This window comes from Chiloscyllium plagiosum, unplaced genomic scaffold, assembly GCF_037043375.1.
Source record: "Chiloscyllium plagiosum isolate Xiang-an unplaced genomic scaffold, Cpla_swu_hap1 HiC_scaffold_4, whole genome shotgun sequence".
Taxonomy (NCBI): domain Eukaryota; kingdom Metazoa; phylum Chordata; class Chondrichthyes; order Orectolobiformes; family Hemiscylliidae; genus Chiloscyllium; species Chiloscyllium plagiosum.
This window is the reverse complement of record NW_028270142.1, coordinates 1,051,822-1,074,216: the sequence shown is the minus strand read 5'-3', so window position 1 is coordinate 1,074,216 and position 22,395 is coordinate 1,051,822. Positions and strand designations below refer to the sequence as shown.

At 41.0% G+C, this 22,395-nt stretch overlaps 1 protein-coding gene across 1 annotated transcript in view; it reads left to right on the top strand.

Moving 5' to 3' along the window:
* Positions 1 to 22,395, top strand: part of nsmaf (neutral sphingomyelinase (N-SMase) activation associated factor) — a 106,753-nt gene that overhangs the window by 12,370 nt on the left and 71,988 nt on the right. The window contains exons 4-12 of the mRNA XM_087985894.1: positions 1,839 to 1,903; positions 1,999 to 2,035; positions 4,882 to 4,932; positions 6,311 to 6,382; positions 7,080 to 7,127; positions 7,552 to 7,604; positions 14,310 to 14,439; positions 20,350 to 20,421; positions 20,676 to 20,784. Coding sequence (XP_087842020.1) covers positions 1,839 to 1,903; positions 1,999 to 2,035; positions 4,882 to 4,932; positions 6,311 to 6,382; positions 7,080 to 7,127; positions 7,552 to 7,604; positions 14,310 to 14,439; positions 20,350 to 20,421; positions 20,676 to 20,784 — 637 coding nt within the window. The remainder of the gene's footprint in view (positions 1 to 1,838; positions 1,904 to 1,998; positions 2,036 to 4,881; positions 4,933 to 6,310; positions 6,383 to 7,079; positions 7,128 to 7,551; positions 7,605 to 14,309; positions 14,440 to 20,349; positions 20,422 to 20,675; positions 20,785 to 22,395) is intronic.

The following is a 22,395-nucleotide window of genomic DNA, read 5'->3' as shown; positions in this document are numbered from 1 at the left end:
TTACTAACCCACCCTTCTACGCCCTCATCCAGGTCATTTATAAAAATGACGAACAGCAGTGGACCCAACACCGACCCTTGTGGTACACCACTAGTAACTGGACTCCAGGATGAACATTTCCCATCAACCACCACCCTCTGTCTTCTTTCAGCAAGCCAATTATTGATCCAAACTGCTATATCTCCCACAATCCCATTCCTCCGCATTTTGTGCAATAGCCTACTGTGGGGAACCTTATCAAAAGCTTTTGCTGAAATCCATATACACCACATCAACCGGTTTACTCTCGTCTACCTGTTTGGTCACCTTCTCAAAGAACTCAATAAGGTTTGTGAGGCACGACCTCAAAACCGTGCTGACTATCCCTAATCAAATTATTCCTTTCTAGATGATTATAAATCCTCTCTCATATAACCTTTTCCAACACTTTACCAATGACTGAAATAAGGCTCACTGGTTTATAATTGCCAGGGCTGTCTCTACTCCCCTTCTTAAACAGGGGAACCACATTTGCTATCCTCCAGTCTTCTGGCACTATTCCTGTAGACAATGATGATTTAAAGATCAATGTCAAACATGGCTTTCCAGAGGATCCTAGGATAAATCCCATCTGGCCCAGGGGGCTTATCTATTTTCACACTCTGCAGGATTTCTAATACCTCTTCCTTGTGAACCTCAATCTCACCTAGTCTAGTAGCCTGTACCTCAGTATTCTCCTCGACAACATTATAGTTTTCTAGAGTGAATACAGTCAAAAAATATTCATTTAGTGCTTCCCCTATCTCCTCTGACTCCACACACAACTTCCCACTACTATCCTTGATTGGCCCTAATCTTACTCTTGTCATTCTTTTATTCTGACTTCTCTGACTTTACCTTTACTGGTCATGACAAAATTTGAATTGAAAAAGGGAAGTGAGATTGCCAATTACATGCATCATACTGTGTATAAGTCAGTATCAGGAAAAAAGTCAACTGAATTCCTTTTGAAATAATTAAAGAACTAGATGCAAATGAACTTTGTCCTGGAAAATGATGTAAAGATTTTTAACAAAAGGTTTAGATGGTGCGAATACACAACTACCCTTCTTGAAAACTAACACAACCTCCAAGTCTGGGAAAAAATATAATACTCTACAGTTGTTATCTTAAACGTATTTTGGCCAAGTAGAAGTAAAATTCAATATAAAATAATTATTCACAGAATTACTCCAAATGTTGATCTGTAGCTGAAATCACTTCAGAAGCTGTTGGCACTGGAACTTTTGCTGGATCAGTTATAGTTAACAGAATTCTTTTTATCTGGAGGACTTGGTGATAGATATTGGATTTTTTTTTAAAAGCTCTCGGGTTACAGCAATGAAGGCCACTTTTGTTAAGAATCCTCCACTTGTGGCAATAATATCTTCCAGTGGGTTTTGATCTGAAACTTTGTTCAGAACAGTTTCATAGAAAGGAGAAATGGGCTGAAGGTGGTTGTTCTTTAGACAAGTTATCTCAGCCTATCTCAAACCTAGTATCTCCTTTTTATCCACAAACTGGATCATCCACAGTATTAAACCTCAAAATGAGTTGTTCTAAAATCTTCTGTCAGAGGCTGTCTTCAAATCGGTGGATGTCTTATCACAGATTCCATGTGCTAAACCTTCAACAAGCAAATATTAATTAGTGCTATTAATGCAGATTTTTTATTATCATCTCATGAGGTTTTAATTCACTGTATAACTGTTCACTTACACTTAAAGAAAAACCCCAAAAAGACTGCATATGCTAGAAATCTGCAACAAAACCTTGGGGATTAGAATTAATACTGGACACTGACCTATGAAAATTTACAGTTCCCTTTCAGAGAGTGCAGCAGAATTGAAGAGATAGAAGATAAAGACAATAATCCTTTTGAAGAGTGAGTTTAAAATGTGTATATTCAGGTTTTCAATTTTATTGAGTGCATTACTTTGGTGAATTTATGTTTATTTCAATTCAATCATACATTTCTAGAAATCATATTTGTGGATTCCGCATCACTTGCCGTCAGGTAAGAATCTTGCAGTTACTGACTCTTTGTGTGCACCATTTTTTTCCCTTTTCTGTTCACTGTTTCTCGTGTAAACTTGTTTTCCAAGTCTTGCTACTAGAATTGTCTATCGTGCTCTCACTTACCCTCTCATTCAGTCTATCACTTACTCATTCCCTCCTTCCTCCTCTTCTGACTTTTTTTTATTATTCAGTGCTTTCCCTGCTGTATTTCATTTTCCCTTTCTTACTGTTTTCATTTTAACTCCTCTCCTCCTTTGTCTAACCTAGAGCTGGGAAAGTCAGTAACACTGGAAACTGGCAGGCAAGCTGGAGGCTGCAGCTTTGGGTGCTTGGTGGAAAGAGCTATTTGTGGCGCTAGGAGGAAGTGGTCTGACAGCAACTATGCTGCTGGATTTCTATAGACTGTTAAAGCAAGGGTACTGTCAAATCTAACCTCAGTAACCTTTGTGTTTAAAAAAAAAAGCCATCCTTTAAAGGTCCTGCCCAACAGAGCAAAGCAAGACATCAGTAAATAATTTGAAAGGATGAACCTCAAAAGATTTATTGTGTAGAGAAGCATATTCAGCACCTGAACTGTTCATTATTACAAGGAGTGCCTTTTACTGAAGTGAAACAACATCTCTTTGGGCTATGTGAATGCAATAGCTCAGAACTTGTTAATGTAACCTCTGCAATTTTTTTCAGATGTCTTTGTATTTGAGTGTAATGATATAATGATTGTAGTGCATGAGGATTTTTTAAAAAATGTTTTTAAGGGCTGCTTTTTGACTGTCAGGAGCTGTGTCTCTGTTCTCACGATCTTTTCAATGAGGTAATAGAACATAGACATAGAAAAGTACAGCACAGAACAGGCCCTTTGGCCCACGATGTTGTGCCGAGATTTAATCCTAATGTAAAATATTGTAACAACCTACGCATCCCTCAACTCATTGCTATCCAGCAGTCGCTTAAATGTCCCTAATGATTCTGCTTCCACCACCACAGCTGGTAACGCATTCCATGCATTCACAACTCTGTGTAAAAAACCTACCTCTGGCGTCTCCTTTATACATTCCTCCTAATATCTTCAAACTATGACTTCTCGTACCAGTCAATCCTGCCCTAGGGAAAGGTAATGAAATGTCCTTTGTTGGTATTGCCAAATGGGATATTTAGACTCATGTATAAGGAGAATTGGAAACAGTCTTCAATATCAACCTACCCATAATTGTAAAAAGCAGAATCTAAGGGCCAGAGTGACCTGGACAATGCCAAGGAATGTGGCAGAACCATGTGAGACGTCCAACGCGTTGCGTCTTTTATCTACGTTCCCGGGATATTCTCACTAGGCAACAGCCTGTTGCCTGTACTAAGTGTGATTATTGCTTGTTAACACTCTTAGTAATGACACATCTAGCCTCATTATTAGCAATTGTTAATGTACTATCCACTGTGAGCAAACTGGGCACTGAGAATTCTCAACGTAGAAGTCAGAGTGGGTCCCTGGTGACTCATGACCCTTTTCTGATCAATGAACAGGACATTTCTACACTTTGGAGCTAACAGTAGTTATCGTTATACCTCAGGAGCAAGCTGCATTTGCACTCGGTCAGGCACCCAGCTCACAAACAGGATCAGGCTGCATCTCTGGCCTGTTCACTTGCTTTCTCACTCCCTTTGAACTGACTTGAATGTTCACAGTATCGATGCCTTGCCTCTTTTCTGTTTCCTGTCCGAATCCTTAGGCAGGACGTTGTGGAGGCCTCTTCTGGAGAACTGTGTGTAGTTCTAATCATCCTACTAAAGGAAGGATGTTATTAACTTGAAGAGGGTTCACAAAAGATTAACCAGGATGTTACTTGGAATTAAGGGTTTGAGGTATAAAACTAGGCTGGATCAGTTGGGACTTTTTTTGCTGGAGCATGGGAGGCTGAAGAGATGGCCATATAGAGGTTTATAAAATCATGAGGGTCATAGATCAATAGGGTGATTAGCAAGAATCCTTTCCCTAGGGCAGAGGAGTTAAAAACAAGGGGACATATTTTTAGGGCGTAAGGAGAAAGTTTTTAAAAAAGGACATGAGGGGCACCTTTTTTTTTTGAGAGAATGGTTGGTGTGTGGAATGAACAGCCAGACAAAGTGGTGGATGCGGGAACAGTTACAACATTTAAAAAGCATTTGGACAGGTATATGAATAGGAAACGTTTGGAGGGATATGGGCGAAACACAGGCAAGTGGAACTAATTTAGTTTGGGGACATGGTCAGTGTGAACAGATGAGTCTGTTTCCCTGCTCCATGACTCTGACAGTTTTTATAAGCAATGAGAAGCTAAATGTTGGGTCACACATCACCATTTTGACTCTTTCTGCCCTATTTTGGGCTGTTTTCCTCCTGGATTAAAGGGAAAGACTGATATCACAGGAGATGCAAGTGGGTGGCATGGTTGTTATTTTTGGTGAGGTGGGGAGGTGTCCTTAGCATGTGAGTAGGTAGTGCAGATGGTAAGCAGGGTTAGTGGTGTCTGGTGAGTGAGGGAAGATGTTGCAGGTAGTAATGAGATTGGTAGTGAATGAGCCCTGATGGGTGGGTACAGTAGCAAATGTAAAGAGTGTGAGAGAGAAGCTTGTGGCATTTTAGCTGGTAAAATGGCGAAGGCTGTTGACCTACTACTTGTATGGCCCTGTATTCCACCAGGCACACACCTCTGCACACAAAAAACAATCGTCCTATATACACCTTTTGTAGACTAGTGAGTTCATAGCTAATATGTTCTCATCTCATAAACCAACTACAATCAAGTTTACTGTTGAAATCTGAGGTTTTTGTATTTTGAATGTCAGTAATTATTTTATTTTCTCTTTTAGATCTGTTTAATCAAAGAGCAAAGATTAGTGGCTCCATATAAAATTGAACGAGTAAGTTGATGGTTTTCCCTTATTTTTCTTAATTCATTTTTATTAGTGAGCTGTTGAATGCTCTATGCAATAAATTTCGGTCTGTGAAAGACTGCATGTTTTAACTTGCATTAAAACATATCATGCTTGCAGCAAAATCCCACTTTAATTGATTTGTATTTTACTTGTAATGATCCCTTCACCTATATTTAAGTATGATCTAATCAGTCCTTCATCACAATTCCTTTTGAATGAAATTCAGCCGAGTGTAGATTCTGAGAATGGGATTTTTATGTATCATATGTCAGATACCTGTGTTAAATGAAAATGCATTGGCCCAACATTTATTTTAATAAACCTCTCAATTGGCCTTATTGCTGTAGATTTATCACATTAAAACATGACTGACGATGGCTGAATAACTTAAATTCTATTTACCCATTTAAAAAAAAATCTTAGTCTGTTTGACTTTATTCCTTCAAAATCCTAAGTATGAGTTTTGTTCAGACTGTTGCTCTGAAGTCTGTCATTCTTATATTTTTATTAAAGTAAAATTTATATCTCCCTGGAAGGTGTACCTGAATCTTCTAACACAGAAGTAGGAACACTATCACTGTGCCACAAGAGCTTCTGTGTCACGTAATGCTGCAGTTAGGCAAATCGACACTGGCCCCAGGCTGCAATGATAGCCTTGTGAAATATTGAAGGAGTTAAAATACATAATGTAGATGAAACATTGCAGTGCAAGCTTTTTCCCAACATTGTTCGATTTTAATTGTCCAACAAAAACGGACCAAGATTGCAATGAGCAAAAGCATGCATTTTTACTTGAGCTGTTTTGCCAGGTTAGACAAATGAATAGTTAATTGCAGTATATCAATATTCTAGAACATGTAGGATGCCTATTTCTGTTATCCTGATCCTTCTCACAGGCGACAATACACTGTCAGTTCAGAATGCAAAAACTTAAACTGGTCGGATTTTATAACAAACAAAATAATGCACAAAGTAAAAAGAAACTGGTAATAATTTTAGTCCACAAGGGGTCAGTATATCTATTTTAAAATGATATCCATGACTTGATGGGCAGCAGCAAAATTTCAATATCTAATTTGTTTCTTGATAGTTCTTCAAAATGGCATGTTTGTGAACTTCGAAGGAAGCTGGTTGCTTTTGAGAAATAAAGTTTTGCATTTGTGCTTTATGCCAGAATGCTTCCATTTTGAAATCATTTGTTTGTAGTAAGCAGCATTTTTGTGTACTGTGCAGTCCAGTTCATATATTGAAAGACAAATTGGTTAATGAGCATTGGCCTATTTTAGTGAACTGTCCAAGAGAATTTTAAAATAAACTGACAATAATTTGAGTAATTTCAATAATTAATCCATGTTATAACTAGGGTCCGAAGGACTATATTTTCAGAATTGAAGACATTTCAAAAGCAGAAGATGTTGTGCAAAGTTTACTTCAGGTAAAATGTTGAGGTATTTTGAGTCATTCTGTTATTCTTTGTAAAATGTGATTTCTATTCACCACCATGAAAATGTAAAAAATAGTTCATGTGAAATCAGCGTTGACAATATAATCCCTCCTTCACTCCAGTTACTGTTATAATAAAAGATTGTCCATTCAGGACAGTGGAACAATTTATTTATGCAACATGGTTTTGTCCAAATAAGACACTTTTCCTGTAGATATATTTGCATTGCATTTGTACTCTGCAATGCAGTGTATTTCACATAAAATAAGAAATAGAAGTTCTAAATTTTCAATTATTTCTTTACAATGCGTCAGTAACATCTGTATTTAAACTAAATTCAGAAATCTAGCTATTCAATTAGGAAGGAGAACCTAAAAGTGTTCTTTTAACACTAAGGTCCTTATAGCTAATGCAGCATGAGTGAGTGCCTTAACCAGTAACAGTTTTTTAAAATACTGGCACATAAACATTGGCTATATCTAATGTTAATGGATGATAATTATTGATGATCATGGATAACACCCTAAATGATGTGTATAGTCTTGGGAATTTGATTAAATGGTTTCATGCAGCATTAGTTAGGATTTAAGGATTATTTTCTTTATGTTCATTTTAATGTGTAGTTCTGCTTTTCCTTAGCTCATAATGACTAACTAAAATGAATCAATTATGAATGTTGTTTTCATAGCTTCACAGAGCTTCTCAGTTGGACAAAACAGCAGACCAGATTGCCATGGTAAATGATTTCTAAATGAAAAAACACATGTTTCTTTTTATTGTTAATGATAGAGCTTGTTTTTGTTGAATATTAACTTTCGATAACTGCTTGTATACTGAGCAGCAAAACTAAAATACACTTGCTTATCTTGAAAGATATGTTCATATTCATGAATTGCAATTAAATTAACATTAGGTTTTTAAATTTTAGAAAGTCAAGCTTACATTTATTAAGTAGCTTCACCTATTTTTTTAATATGTAATTTAATTTGATCAATAAAACCAGCTGAACAATTAATCTTAACTCATGTTAATTATATTTGTGTCAATATATATTATGTATTGAAATCTGTTTTTCACTTCATATTCTTTCTCTCTGTCTGTCTCTCTCTCTCTCTCTCTCTCTCTCTCTCTGTCTCTCGCTTTCCACTGCTCTATTGCAGATCACAGCTATTTTGCAATCTCGATTGGCTCGGATTTCATTTGATAAAAACAGGTACTGTACATGAGCTATAATAATTAAACAGTTAACTATTTTCCTTAATGGTATGAGTGTTGAAGCTATTTTCGGATTGAATGCACAAAATTGAAACACGTTTCCATTTTCTAAGCAAAAATCTCTCTACTTTTCCTTTAAGTTGTTATGGCAGGGAGAGCAGGGACAATAATACATAGAATATAGAACAATACAGCACAGAACAGGCTCTTCGGCCCACGATGTTGTGCCAAACATTTGTCCCAGCTTAAGCACCCATCCATGCACCTATCCAATTGCCGCTTAAAGGTCACCAATGATTCTGACTCTGCCACTCCCACAGGCAGAGCATTCCATGCCCCCACCACTCTCTGGGTAAAGAACCTACCCCTGACATCCCTCCTATACCTTCCACCCTTCACCTTAAATTTATGTCCCCTTGTAACACTCTGTTGTACCCGGGGAAATAGTTTCTGACTGTCTACTCTATCTATTCCTCTGATCATCTTATAAACCTCTATCAAGTCATCCCTCATCCTTCGCCGTTCCAATGAGAAAAGGCCTAGCACGCTCAACCCGTCCTCGTACGACCTATTCTCCATTCCAGGCAACATCCTGGTAAATCTTCTCTGCACCCTCTCCAAAGCTTCCACGTCTTTCCTAAAGTGAGGTGATCAGAACTGCAGACAGTACTCCAAATGTGGCCTAACCAAGGTCCTGTACAGCTGCAACATCACTTCATGACTCTGGAATTCAATCCCTCTGCTAATGAACGCTAATACACCATAGGCTGCCTTACAAGCTCTATCCACCTGAGTGGCAACTTTCAAAGAGCTATGAACATAGACCCCAAGATCCCTCTGCTCCTCCACCTTACTAAGAACTCTACCGTTAACCCTGTATTCTGCATTCTTATTTGTCTTCCAAAATGGACAACCTCACACTTGACAGGGTTGAACTCCATCTGCCACTCCTCAGCCCAGCTCTGCATCATATCTAAGTCCCTTTACAGCCGACAACAGCCCTCCTCACTATCCACAACTCCACCAATCTTGTATCATCTGCAAATTTACTGACCCACCCTTCTACTCCCTCTTCCAAGTCATTAATAAAAATTACAAACAGCAGAGGACCCAGAACTGATCCCTGCGGATCTCCACTTGTAACTGGGCTCCAGGCTGAATATTTGCCATCTACCACCACTCTCTGACTTCGACCGGTTAGCCAGTTTTCTATCCAACTGGCCAAATTTCCCTCTATCCCATGCCTCCTGACTTTCCGCATGAGCCTACCATGGGGAACCTTATCAAATGCCTTACTAAAGTCCATGTACACTACATCCACAGCTCTACCCTCATCCACATGCTTGGTCACCCCCTCAGAATTCAATAAGACTTGTAAGGCAAGACCTACCCTTCACAAATCCGTGCTGGCTGTCCCTAATCAAGCAGTGTCTTTCCAGATACTCATAAATCCTATCCCTCAGTATCCTTTCCATTACTTTGCCTACCACCGAAGTAAGACTAACTGGCCTGTAATTCCCGGGGTTATCCCTATTCCCTTTTTTGAACAGGGGCACAACATTTGCCACTCTGCAGTCCCCTGGTACCGCCCCCGTTGACAGTGAAGACGAAAAGATCATTGCCAACGGCTCTGCAATTTCCTCTCTCACTTCCCAAATAATCCTAGGATATATCCCGTCAGGCCCGGGGGACTTGTCTATCCTCAAGTTTTTCAAAATGCCCAACACATCTTCCTTCCTAACAAGTATCTCTTCTAGCTTACCAGTCCGTTTCACACACTCCTCTTCAACAATACGGTTCCTCTTATTTATAAATACTGAAGAAAAGTACTCATTCAAGACCTCTCCTATCTCTTCCGACTCAATACACAGTCTCCCGCTACTGTCCTTGATTGGACCTACCCTCGTTCTCGTCATTCTCATGTTTCTCACATACGCATAAAATGCCTTTGGGTTATCCTTGATCCTATCCGCCAAAGATTTTTCATGCCTCTCTTAGCTCTCCTAATCCCTTTCTTCAGGTCCCTTCTGGCTATCCTGTATTCCTCCACTGCTCTGTCTGAACCTTGTTTCCTCAACCTGATGTAAGCCTCCATCTTCCTCTTTACAAGACATTCAACCTCCCTCGTCAACCAAGGTTCCCTCACACGACCATTTCTTTCCTGCCTGACCGGTACATACATATCAAGGACACGTCGTATCTGTTCCTTGAAAAAGTTCCACATTTCCACGACATCCTTCCCTGACAGCCTATGCTCCCAACTTATGCTCCTCAGATCCTGTCTTGCAGCATCGTTTTTACCCTTCCCCCAATCATAAAATCTACCCTATTGCACGCACCTACCTCTCTCCATAACCAAGGTGAAAGTCACATAATTGTGGTCACCATCACCAAAATGTTCACCCACTAACAAGCCCATCACTTGTCCCGGTTCGTTACCAAGTACCAAATCCAATATGACCTCCCCTCTGGTCGGACAATCTATATACTGAGTTAGAAAAGCTTCCTGTACACACTGCACACACACCGCCCCATCCAATCTACTTGATCTAAAGAGCTTCCAATCAATATTTGGGAAGTTGACTACTACCCTGTGGCTTCTGCACCTTTCCAAAATCTGTTTCCCAATCTGTTTCTCCACATCTCTGCTGCTATTGGGGGGCCTATAGTAAACACCCAACAAGGTGACTGCACCTTTCCTATTTCTGACTTCAGCCCATACTACCTCCAAAGGCAGATCCCCCTCGAACTGCCTTTCTGCAGCCATTATACCATTTCTAATTAGCAACGCCACCCCCCCCCTCCTTTTTTACCATCCTCCCTAATCTTACTGAAACATCTGTAACCAGGAACCTCCAACAACCATTCCTGTCCCTCTTCTATCCACGTTTCCGTGATGGCCACAACACCGTAGTCCCAAGTACCGATCCATGCCTTAAGTTCACCGACCTTATTTCTGATACTCCTTGCGTTGAAGTATACACACTTGAACCCATTTCTGTGTCCGCAAGTATTCCCTGTCAGTGCTACCTTCTCCACAGCCTCCCTACATTTTTGGACATCCTGAAAAACAGCTAACCTACTTGCTGGACTACAAGTCCGGATCCCATCCCCCTGCCAAATTAGTTTAAACCCCCCGAAGAGTGCTAGCAAACCTACCTCCCAGGATATTGGTGCCCTTCTGGTTCAGGTGCAACCCGTCCTGCTTGTACAGGTCCCACCTTCCCCAGAATGCAGTCCAATTGTCCAAATACCTGAAGCCCTCCCTCCTACACCATCCTTGCAGCCATGTGTTCAATTGCACTCTCTCCCTATTCCTTGCCTCACTGTCACGTGGCACCGGCAAAAACCCAGAGATGACGACTCTGTCCGTCCTAACTTTTAGCTTCCAGCCTAACTCCCTGAGCTCCTGAATGACCTCCCCATGCCTCTTCCTACCTATGTCGTTGGTGCCAATGTGCACCATGACTTCTGGCTGCACACCCTTAAGGATTCTGAAGACACGGTCAGAGACGTCTCGGACCCTGGCAACCGGGAGGCAACAAACCATCCGAGAGACTCGCCCATGTCCACAGAACCGCCTGTCTGTCCCTCTAACTATAGAGTCTCCTATAACTAGCGCTCTCCTCCTCTTCCCCTTTCCCTTCTGAGCCTCAGAACCGGACCGCGTGCCAGAGACCCGGTTACTGCAGCTTACTCCTGCTAGGCCATTCCCACCCCCCCAACAGCATCCAAAGCGGTATACTTATTGTTGAGGGGAATGACCACAGGGGATCCCTGCACTACCTGCTTCCTCCCCTTCCCACCTCTAACTGTTACCCAGCTACCTCTGTTCTTTCGCTTAACTATGTCCCTGTATCTTCTATCTATCACCCTCTCAGCCTCTCGAATAATCCTCAGTTCATCCAATTCCAGCTCCATATTTACGAGTTTTGCTGAGTTTTTTGACAATACTTGATTTAATTCGGTTTTCCTTTATTATTTCCTTGTCTTTTGTTGCATCTTAAAATGTAGGAATGTGGATGTGAGGATCCTGATGAATGGCAGAGCAGGCAGGACAGGGCTGAACAGCCTACTCCGGTTTCTTACAATCGTCATGTTGTCTTTTGTAGAGTTAGTGTCTCAAATCCAGCTGTCCAAAATCGAGTTGTTTGAATACTAGAAAAGAAAGCTTATTGGAACAGTTTGAGGACAAAGTGAGGTCTGCAGATGCTGGAGATCAGAGCTGGAAATGTGTTGCTGGAAAAGCGCAGCAGGTCAGGCAGCATCCAGGGAACAGGAGAATCGACGTTTCGGGCATAAGCCTGAAGAAGGGCTTATGCCCGAAACATCGATTCTCCTGTTCCCTGGATGCTGCCTGACCTGCTGCGCTTTTCCAGCAACACATTTCCAGTATTGGAACAGTTTGTCTGGGTACTGCATTGGCATGTTGTGGCGCCAGACTAGTTATCTGCCACTTGTCCACCAGTCTATTCCCACTCTCCAAGCTACCTTTGACTGTACTCAGCCTGATGTGCTCCAGACAGCCTATGGCTTGAGCCATTTGATCTGAAATCTGGCACAGTCCCGATCCCAAATTTGTACTAGTTTTGAGATAATGTATCTGTACTGTGATTATTTTTAAATGCGAAAAATTGTTGTTTGACACCGAACAATAAATGTTTGTTCTGGTTAATTCAATTACTAACCATTAAAAAAATCTGTCAGATGAGCCATTAGCCCTGACAGTATAAGAGGTTAAAGGAAAATCTTTACTGTCTGGACAGTTGAAGTTATAAGTTATCCAAACCAAAGGAGTAGCCATGGGCACCCGCATGGGCCCCAGCTATGCCTGCCTCTTCGTAGGATATGTGGAACAGTCCATCTTCCGCAGCTACACTGGCCCCCCCCACCTTTTCCTCCACTACATCGATGACTGTATCGGCGCTGCCTCGTGCTCCCAGTTCATCCACTTTACCAACACCTTTCACCCCGACCTCAAATTCACCTGGACCGTCTCAGACTCCTCCCTCCCCTTCCTAGATCTTTCCATTTCTATCTCGGGTGACCGAATCGACACGGACATTTACTATAAACCGACCGACTCCCACAGCTACCTAGACTACACCTCCTCCCACCCTGACCCCTGTAAAAACGCCATCCCATATTCCCAATTCCTTTGCCTCCGCTGCATCTGCTCCCAGGAGGACCAGTTCCAAAACTGTACAACCCAGATGGCCTCCTTCTTCAAGGACTGCAATTTCCCGCCAGACGTAGTCGACGATGCCCTCTACTGCATCTCTTCCACTTCCCGCTCCTCCGCCCTTGAGCCCCGCCCCTCCAACCGCCACCAGGACAGAGCCCCACTGGTCCTCACCTACCACCCCACCAACCTCCATGTACAACGTATCATCCGCCGTCATTTCCGCCACCTCCAAACGGACCCCACCACCAAGGATATATTTCCCTCCCCTCCCCTATCAGCGTTCCGAAAAGACTACTCCCTCCGTGACTCCCTCGTCAGGTCCACACCCCCCACTAACACAACCTCCACTTCCGGCACCTTCCTCTGCAACCGCAAGAAATGCAAAACTTGCGCCCACACCTCCCCCCTTCCCTCCAAGGCCCCAAGGGACACTTCCATATCCGCCACAAATTCACCTGCACCTCCACACACATCATCTATTGCATCCACTGCACCCGATGTGGCCTCCTCTATATTGGGGACACAGGCCGGCTACTTGTGAAACGTTTCAGAGAACACCTCTGGGACACCCGGACCAACCAACCCAGCCACCCCGTAGCCCAACACTTTAACTCCCCCTCCCCCTCCACCAAGGACATGGAGGTCCTTGGACTCCTCCATCGCCAGACCATGGCAACACAACGGTTGGAGGAAGAGCGCCTCATCTTCTGCCTGGGAACCCTCCAACCACAAGGGATGAACTCAGATTTCTCCAGTTTCCTCATTCCCCTCCCCCCACCTTGTCTCAGTCAAATCTCTCGAACTCAGCACCGCCTTCCTAACCTGCAATCTTCTTCCTGACCACTCCGCCCTATCACCCTCACCTTGACCTCCCTCCACCTATCGCATTTCCAAAGCCCCTCCCCCAAGTCCCTCCTCCCTACCTTTTATCTTAGCCTGCTGGACACACTTTTTCCTCATTCCTGAAGAAGGGCTTATGCCCGAAACATCGATTCTCCTGTTCCTTGGATGCTGCCTGACCTGCGCTTTTCCAGCAACACATTTTCAGTTCTGAAGTTATAAGTAACATTGTTAGCGTTCTAGGAAGGATGAGATCATATGGTTTACAGAATATGCACTGGAGTCTATCTCATGAAGTTAATTTTCAAATTATCAGTTAAAAATCAACATTGTTTTACATAAAATAACTATGCCACCAACCTCCCCTTCCAATGTTACTTTTGCAGCCTAGTTTTTTCCTCAAGTTCTTTGAATCCACTTAGAATGTGTTGCTCCATTTAAGGCACTATTTAAATACAAGTTGTTAATGTTTTATGGCTCCTGACTCATTCTTGTAATCAAATCCTCTAACAGCTTTTGAAAAGAAAAGCTCACTGGAATTCATGCATTATTAAAATAGAAACTTTATGATCCACAGTTTTATAGTGTAAATGTCTATTTTTGTATTAAACTCATTGCTGTTATATTTTTAGCCCATCTCTTATTTTACCAATCAGTAGTGACTGGTGTTTCTTGTAGATTTCAGAGTGTAACAGAAAGGCCCCACATGGAGTGTGAGGCTGAAATGGTCACCCCTTTGGTATCTAATCCTGGGCATGTTTGCATCACAGACCAAAACTTGTACTTCCAGCCTCTGAATAGCTATCCTGTAAGTTGTTTGTTATCACTGTTTTATGCAATGTACAACTTCACAATTTTGTTTGAAACAGGAAGACTGCTTATGTTGTACATTTACTTTAAAACCTCAGATTTACATTTTTATTTCCATGTTTTGAAGTTGTTTTCTTCTAACTCAGAGATAAAAGAATGTTTCACACAGACCTCTGCTTCACTTTGTCTTGCTTTTTGTTGCATTGATCCCTACAGATCAAAGGATTACAGATGTAATCAATGGTGTGGTGTCTGGTAACTTGTTTGACAGGTTAAGCACACATTCTTGACGCCAAGCCATTACCAGATTGTTATCGTGACAGAGTCTTACACAATGAACTATATATTTATACTTTTTTATTTGCAATCTCTTGTTGATTATTTTCTCTTAAAAAACCTCACATCAGGGTTGACTAGACTGTTGATCAGAGTGAATTCAACAGATCTCGTTTAAGCTGAAGTCTTGGAGAGCCGTGCAACTGCTCCACAATTGCAACATAATTATGGTCTCACCAGTTTAGGTGCCAAACTGTTTTATCCTGTGGACAATTTTATTAAAAATGTTCACTTCAGAATACCACATGAACGTGAAAGCTGGGTTGAAAAAGAGGTTGCTCTCCCTTACTCTATGACATATAAATGCATTGTGAGTCAGCATATTGATGTGGTGTTGTTTGACATTGGCTGAACTAAATTCATTAAACTTTATCACTACATTAAATGTTGTTATTTATAACTCGAGGCATCTTTTACCTACAGTTGTTGCTCCAAGTATGGAGCACGCAAACCTGGACAGATAAAGGGCATGGATCCTCATTGGGATGACTGCCTCACTGTGAAGGAATTTGTCAGCTGAGTATCAAAAAATCTTGATGAGAATTTGTTCCCCAAGTTTATTATGGTGCATTAAAGGAAGATTGTGAGACAAACAGATGTGTCCATGGTCAAAGATTTAGCTGAGATCTATTTTCGTAAGGGACAGGCATATTAGTCGAATGAAGAGGTTGAATACAGTAGGCCGACCATTCTGTATTGAAGCTACTGCAATGTGTGTGAAGGGTAATTTTAATGCTGAAAAATATGGTCAGGTTTTAACTGACTTGCTACGTAAAGCTGAATTACATTATCATTAGTTTCCCATGATTGAAGGAATCCTGCATCATCTAATATTCTTAATGTAATTTAACTCAGAGTCATACAGCATAGAAACAGGCCCTTAAGCCCACCATGTCTATGCTGACCAACAAACACCAAACTACACTAATCCCATTTACCTGCACTTAGTCTGTAAACTACTCTCTCCTGGCATTTTAAGGGCTCATCCAGATGCTGCTTAAATGTAGGGAGTACCTGCCTCCACCACACACTCACCACCATCCGGGTGAAAATGTTTTTGTCAGATCTCCTCTAGACCACTTGTTCCTCACCTTTAAACTCTTGCTCTCCCGTATTTGATATGTCTGACATGGGAAAGAGATTCTCACAATCTACACTGTCTATGCCTCTCTTTGTATACCTCAATCAGATCCTCCCTCAGCCTCCTCTGCCTCAGAGAAACCAAAACCAGCCTATCGAGGCTGTCCTCATAACTGAGACTTTTCATTCCAGGTAACATCCACATCCTCTTTAATGCAATTACGTCCTTCCTATAGTGTAGTGACCAGGGCTGCACGTAGCGTTCCATTTATAGCCTAACCAACGTTTTATAAAGTTGAAACAATTCCTTGCTCCTATATTCTATGACCTGGCTCATGAAGGCAAGCATCCCATATGCTGCTTTTGCCACCACGTCTACCTGGTTTGACACCTTCAGGGTTCAGTGGACTTGAGTACAGTCAAGGTCTGTTTGCTGCTCAGGACTTGCTTGGAACCTCCCATTATTGTGTATATCCTTCTCGTCTGACCCCCAAAATTCATCACCTCGCACTTACCAGAATTAAATTCCATCTGCCATTGCTCTGATCAATATCAGACTGTAGCTTGAGACTATCCTCACTATCAACAACGCCATTAATTTTCATGTCATCTGCAAAATGACTAATTATACAAAATTACCAAAAGTACATAACAAACAGCAAGGGCCCGAGCATCGATCCCCGTGTACACCATGGGTCAACTGCTTCTAATCACAGCAACAACCCTTCACCATCACCTTTTGCCTCCTATCTGAAAGCCAATTTTGGATCCAATTTGCAAACTTGCCTAAGATCCATGTGAGACCTTGTCAAAGGCCTTACCCTGAAATCCATGTAAGCTACATCATCTGCAGCACCCTTGCCAATATATTTAGTTACCTTTTCAAAAAGTCAACTAAAGACAGGATCTCCTTCTAATAAATCCATGCTTCCAGGTATTGATTAATCCTGTCTTTCAGAGCCTTTTGCAATATTTCCCTACCTCTGACGTCAGGCCATTTGTCTGTAATTACCTGGCTTATCCCTGCTGCCATTCTTGAACAAAGAAACCATATTAGCTATTCTCCAGTGATCTGATACTTCTCTTGTGGCCAGCAGTATTACATATCTCCCCAGGGCCCCAGCAATCTCCTCCCTTGCCTCCGACGGCAGCCTGGGATATATCCCATCAGGCCCTAGGGATCTGTGCACCTGTAGGCCAGTTAAAACATCTAATGCCACCTCCTTATTAATCTTAACATGCTCTAGAACCTCACCATCCCAACTGAAATCCTGCATGAATACAGATGAGAAATAGTCATTTCATACTTCGCTCGCGTCCACTGGCTCCATGTACTTTTTGACCCTTTGGTCTCTAATGTGTCCCAATTTTCCCCTCATAATCCTCTTACTTTTAATATATGTATACAAAACGTTGGAACTTTCCCAATCTTTGCAAGTTGTTAAACCATTGAATCACAATGCCAGCGTGGATCTGGATTTCTTTATCATCAATTAAGCAATTACTGAATCTGTTAGGATGAACAATGAAATGTCAAATATGTACTTGTGTGGCCGGATTGAATATTCTGCTGAAAGAGAAAGGCAAAGGCAAACTCAACACTAATGAAGCACTTGCATGAGTAAAGACAAATTCAGGGTTTGGAAATGCCTTAAAGAGGTGGCCAGCAGGGGGAGGAATACAAAGTAATTGGAGTGAAGTTGGCAAACGGTGAAAAAGTTGCACAGAGGCATAAGTAAAACCTTAGGCATCTATAGCAAAATGACTGTAACCTTAAATAACTACTTTGTTTAATTATATACTAGGAAGGAACTGGTGGAAGTAACATTAGAAATGAAACAATAGAAATGTACCCATGCTTAAAAGTTTAATAAAAGAAGGTGAATGAACTATTAAAGTCAAACGTCAAAACTGCAGAGCTGGATGGATGACATCTGTTTTGTTTTATAAGAATTAAGAGAGGAGATGGCAGAGACATTATTATCCATAAATAATAGCAGAGAATGTGTGATGTAATGACACAAAAATCGGGAGTTCATCATTTTTGCTGTGGGAAAAATAGTAAGTTTTGGCATCCGCAGGTGCACAGTTAAACACAGGAATCTGGGGGTTCCTATTACAGAGGCTCTGCCATAGCTTTCATAGATACATTCAGCACAAAAACCAATGCCTTGATCTTAGCTTCTATTTTACAAACACTATTCTTGCAATGCAAAGTATCAAAAGCTTAATATATATTTGAATGAAATGTAACTTTAAGTAATAATTTCCACTGCAAGCATGTTTAAGTCTTTTTTTTCCAGTTCCTGGCTTAATCCCATGTTTATTTTACACTGTGTAAATTCAGAAGAGATAATATATTTTAAAATTCCTGATAAACTGATTCCTCTAGTGGTCCCCAGTCTTCAGCCAATTTGATTTACTCCACATATCAAAAAATACTGAAAAGGCAATGGATCTTGACATTTCAGCAAGAGCATGGAGACTTGTAACTCAAATTTCAAAGGATGAGGAGGAATCTCATTAAAACTTAAAGAATACTGATAGTCCTGAATAGAGAGGACGTGGAGAAGATGTTTCCACTAGTAGGAGAGATTAGGACCTGAACGCACATCCTCCTTGATTAGATGACTCTTTAGAAATGTGATGAGGAGGAATCTTCAGCCAGAGGGCGGTTAATCTGTGGAACTCATTGCCGCAGAAGGCTATGGAGGCCAAGTCATTGCCTTTAAAACAGAGGTTTTTGATTAGTAAGGCCATTAAGGGTTGTGGAGAGAAGGCATGAGATTGGGGTTGAGAATCATACCAGCCATGATTGAATTTTGCTCCTCTATCTGATGGTCTTGCTATGTCCCTCGCCAAGTTGTTCCAGTACAGATACAGCCTGGCATCTACTTGACAATGTGGGACATTTCCCAGGTATTTCCTGTATGCAAAAAGCAGGACACTTACAACCTGGCCAATTACCACCCCATTTGTCTACTATCGATCATCAGTAAAGTGATAGAAAAGGTCATTAGCAATGTTAAGAAGGTAACACTTAGCAAAAAGCTGTTTGCTGATGCTCCGCATGGGTTCTGCCAGGACCTTGTTACAGCCTTGGTTCAAACATGAACAAAGAGCTGAATTCCAGCGATGAGGTGAGAGTGACTGTCCCTGACATCACACAATGGATAGCTACCCGAATGCAAGGTAGAAAGTAAGAGGAGCTATTCACAATGGTTGAGACAGTAAAGTCCCAGTAAGATCAGTACTGACCACAGTAACATTGTTAATGGTATCGACTTTGGAAAGTAAAGAACGGTTTCTAAATTTACAGATGAGACCAAACCGTGAGGGAGTTGGGAGGAGTACTCAGTCCCAAGACTACAAGAAGTTACAGGAACACACTAACAAGCTTGTAGATTTGGCATTTAATTGGCAAATGAATATCAACACAGAAAAGGGTGAAAGTTAGAAAGTCCTATGTTACTTGGAAATAAAACACATAGAATGATACAGAGGAATCAAAATAAGATGTGCAATCTTCTAAAAAAGTAGAGATGCAGCTTAATAAAGCCAAATAAAAGCCAAATAAACACTAGATTTATTTCTAGTGGAGGGAATTGAATAAAGGGGTTAGCACTGCTGCCTTACAGTGCTATGGACCCAGGTTCAATTCCAGCCTCAGGCGACTGTCTGGAGTTTGCACATTCTCCCTGTGTCTGTATGGGTTTCCTCCAGATGCTCTGGTTACCTCCCACAGACCATGCCAAATTGTCCCATAGTGTTCAAGGATGTATTGGTTAGGTGCATTATTCAGGGGAAATGTAGAGTAATAGGGTAGTGGAATGGGTGTGGGTGGGTTACTCTTGAGAGGGTCAGTGTGGACTTGTTGGGCCAAATGGCCTGTTTCCATACTGTAGGGAGTCTATGGGTCTATGACAAAATGATTGCTAAACTTGCAGTAAATTCTGATTAGACCTCACATTTGATGTAGTGTGCACAGCTTAGGTTGTTATATTATTACAAATAAATGGATACAGAAGCAATGGAGAAAGTAAAATGATTTACAAAGATGATTCTAGAAATGTGAGGTTATACATGTCAAAGCAGCATCTTCAAAGGCTGGTTTTCATTTTTCTTGAAAAGCTCAGACTGAAGACTGACATAATAGAGGCCATCAATAATCACCAAGAAATCCAATTGGAATTTCACACACAAATTCTTTACTCAAACTGGTGAGAATGCAAAATGGTTGACTGCAGGAGTTGAAGAAGTGAACGGTACAGTTACATTTAAGGAGAAACAGGATTTTTATATGACAGAAGAAGTTAGTGTTATGCTTATAGAATTTGAGAATAAAAGACAGTAGGAGGCAGCATGGTTGTGCCAAATGTATTGTTTCCCTGTCACGTGCTCTTATCTTCTACAATATAAAAATATCTGAGTAGGTGTGTCTTATTTTATGAGACATCTAAATAATTAATGCACATAATGCATTGCTTTTTAGGAGACAGTTGTACAAGTAAAGTTGCACGAAGTAAGACGGATTTACAAAAGGCGGCATGGATTAAAACCTTTGGTGAGTGCTAATGATTTAATTTGATTATATGCATTTTATAGCAGCTTCCATAATTAAATTATTAAAATAATTCGGTAATCAATCAACATTCATTACATTATTTCTAGTCATCCATGGTAAAGTAAAGTGTCTGCTTTTAAAGTGAGGTATACATTTTAAATTTCATCATGTATTAATGTTAGCTGTCATATATGTTGCCTCAGATTTGCAATACAGTTTTTAATTTTTTCTCATTTCATTGTTTCTCCCTTTAGGGTCTTGAGGTATTTTGTACAGAAGATGATCTTTGTTCTGATATCTACTTAAAATTTTATAACTCCAAAAATCGTGATGAACTCTACTACTATATTGCAACCTTTTTAGGTTAGTAAATAACAGAATGCTACACATAAATTTTAGCTTCGATTTAATTGTTAACAATCAAATGCCAATTCTAGGTGAGGATTTTCTTTTCTCAATTCTTTGAAAACCAGCAATGTTTTTGAACAGAGGCTGATTTAGTTTGTAGTCAACCTTGGAACTTAGATTCCCTACAGTGTGGAAACAGGCCCTTTGGCCCAACAAGTCCACAGCGATCCTTCGAAGAGCAACCCATCCAGACCCATTCCCCCCTGACTAATGCACCTAACATTACAGGCAATTTAGCATAGCCAATTCACCTAGCCTGCACATCTTTGGACTGTGGGAGGAAACCGGAGGAAACTCACGCAGACACTGGGAGAACGTACAAACTCCATGCAGACGGTTGCCCAAGGCGGGAATTGAACCTGGGTCCCTGGCGCTGCGAGGCAACGGTGCTAACCACTGAACCACCATGCCGCCCTTGAAGGCGTCTGGTTTGGTCAGTTGAAAGTGTTACAGCTCTATGTTTACAGCTATAATGATTATTTTGACACATTTCAAATTAATTCAACAAAACCAGTTCCAGGCTTGTTCACACTAAACTTTATATTTTGTTACGATCCTTTTCAAAAATGGAATTTTGTAAAACAAAAAGTTGATTCACGACAGTATTCTTTTATGCATTTTTATTTATTTTATGGGAGCAGTGTTCAGTGACAGTCGTGGAACTGCTATAGAAGATTTGTGAAATACCACAGTGCAAATAAACTGAATTGATGTGCGGTTTTGATTACTGCGTTAACAAAAAAACATTAGCTCCGCCATGCCCAATTTGTCTCATTAAACCTAGCTCGTTGTTTCATTCACTATTAAGTGTTGATCAGAAACATGTTTACCGGACAGATTCATGATAAAGTTTCTTTGCTGTATATGTTATTGTCTAACATTCATGAATTTACGGTTTTTAAGCATTATTTACTGCATTTGCCATGTCCCTATCATAACATTAATTTAAAGTGGTATCCTGCTGCTTAGTTTGTCAATTTTTGTGGTTTAACCCAAGTCTAAATATAAAAATGCATTATTGTGGATGATTTGAAGTGTGATAGTGACCAGAGGTGGGATTTTTGTGACACATTCCTTCTCACAAAGGAAGTGGTAAATGGATTGATTTCTTAAAAACAAGCAAGTCACATTTGGGTGTTGGAGGCTGAACTACAGATATAGCAATGCACCAAGGAGTTGGGCAAGTTATCTAGATTTGTTGTACCAGGAGACAGTCCCACCTGTTAGGACAGGGTGTTCAGATCTGGCCAGGGACAGGAGGATGAGACTGCAAGTGAGGCAGGTAAGGGGACCCAGAGGACGGGAGTGTTAGCTTCAGGATGGTAGTGGGTCTGTGAAATAGATGAGCTAGATGATTATGGCACTGTGGTATAGGAGGCCTTTCAAGCAGCGATTGGAAAGGAGCCTAAAGGAATGTAGTGGTAGCTGGGGCTACATTGCCAGTGACATTGAGACAACAAGAGTCCAGGTGGCTGTGATGTCTGCCTGGTGCCAAGACTCAGGATGTATGCTCTGGGCTGGATTGTTACCTGAGCCTTGTCTAAATTGGCATTGAGTCACAGAGAT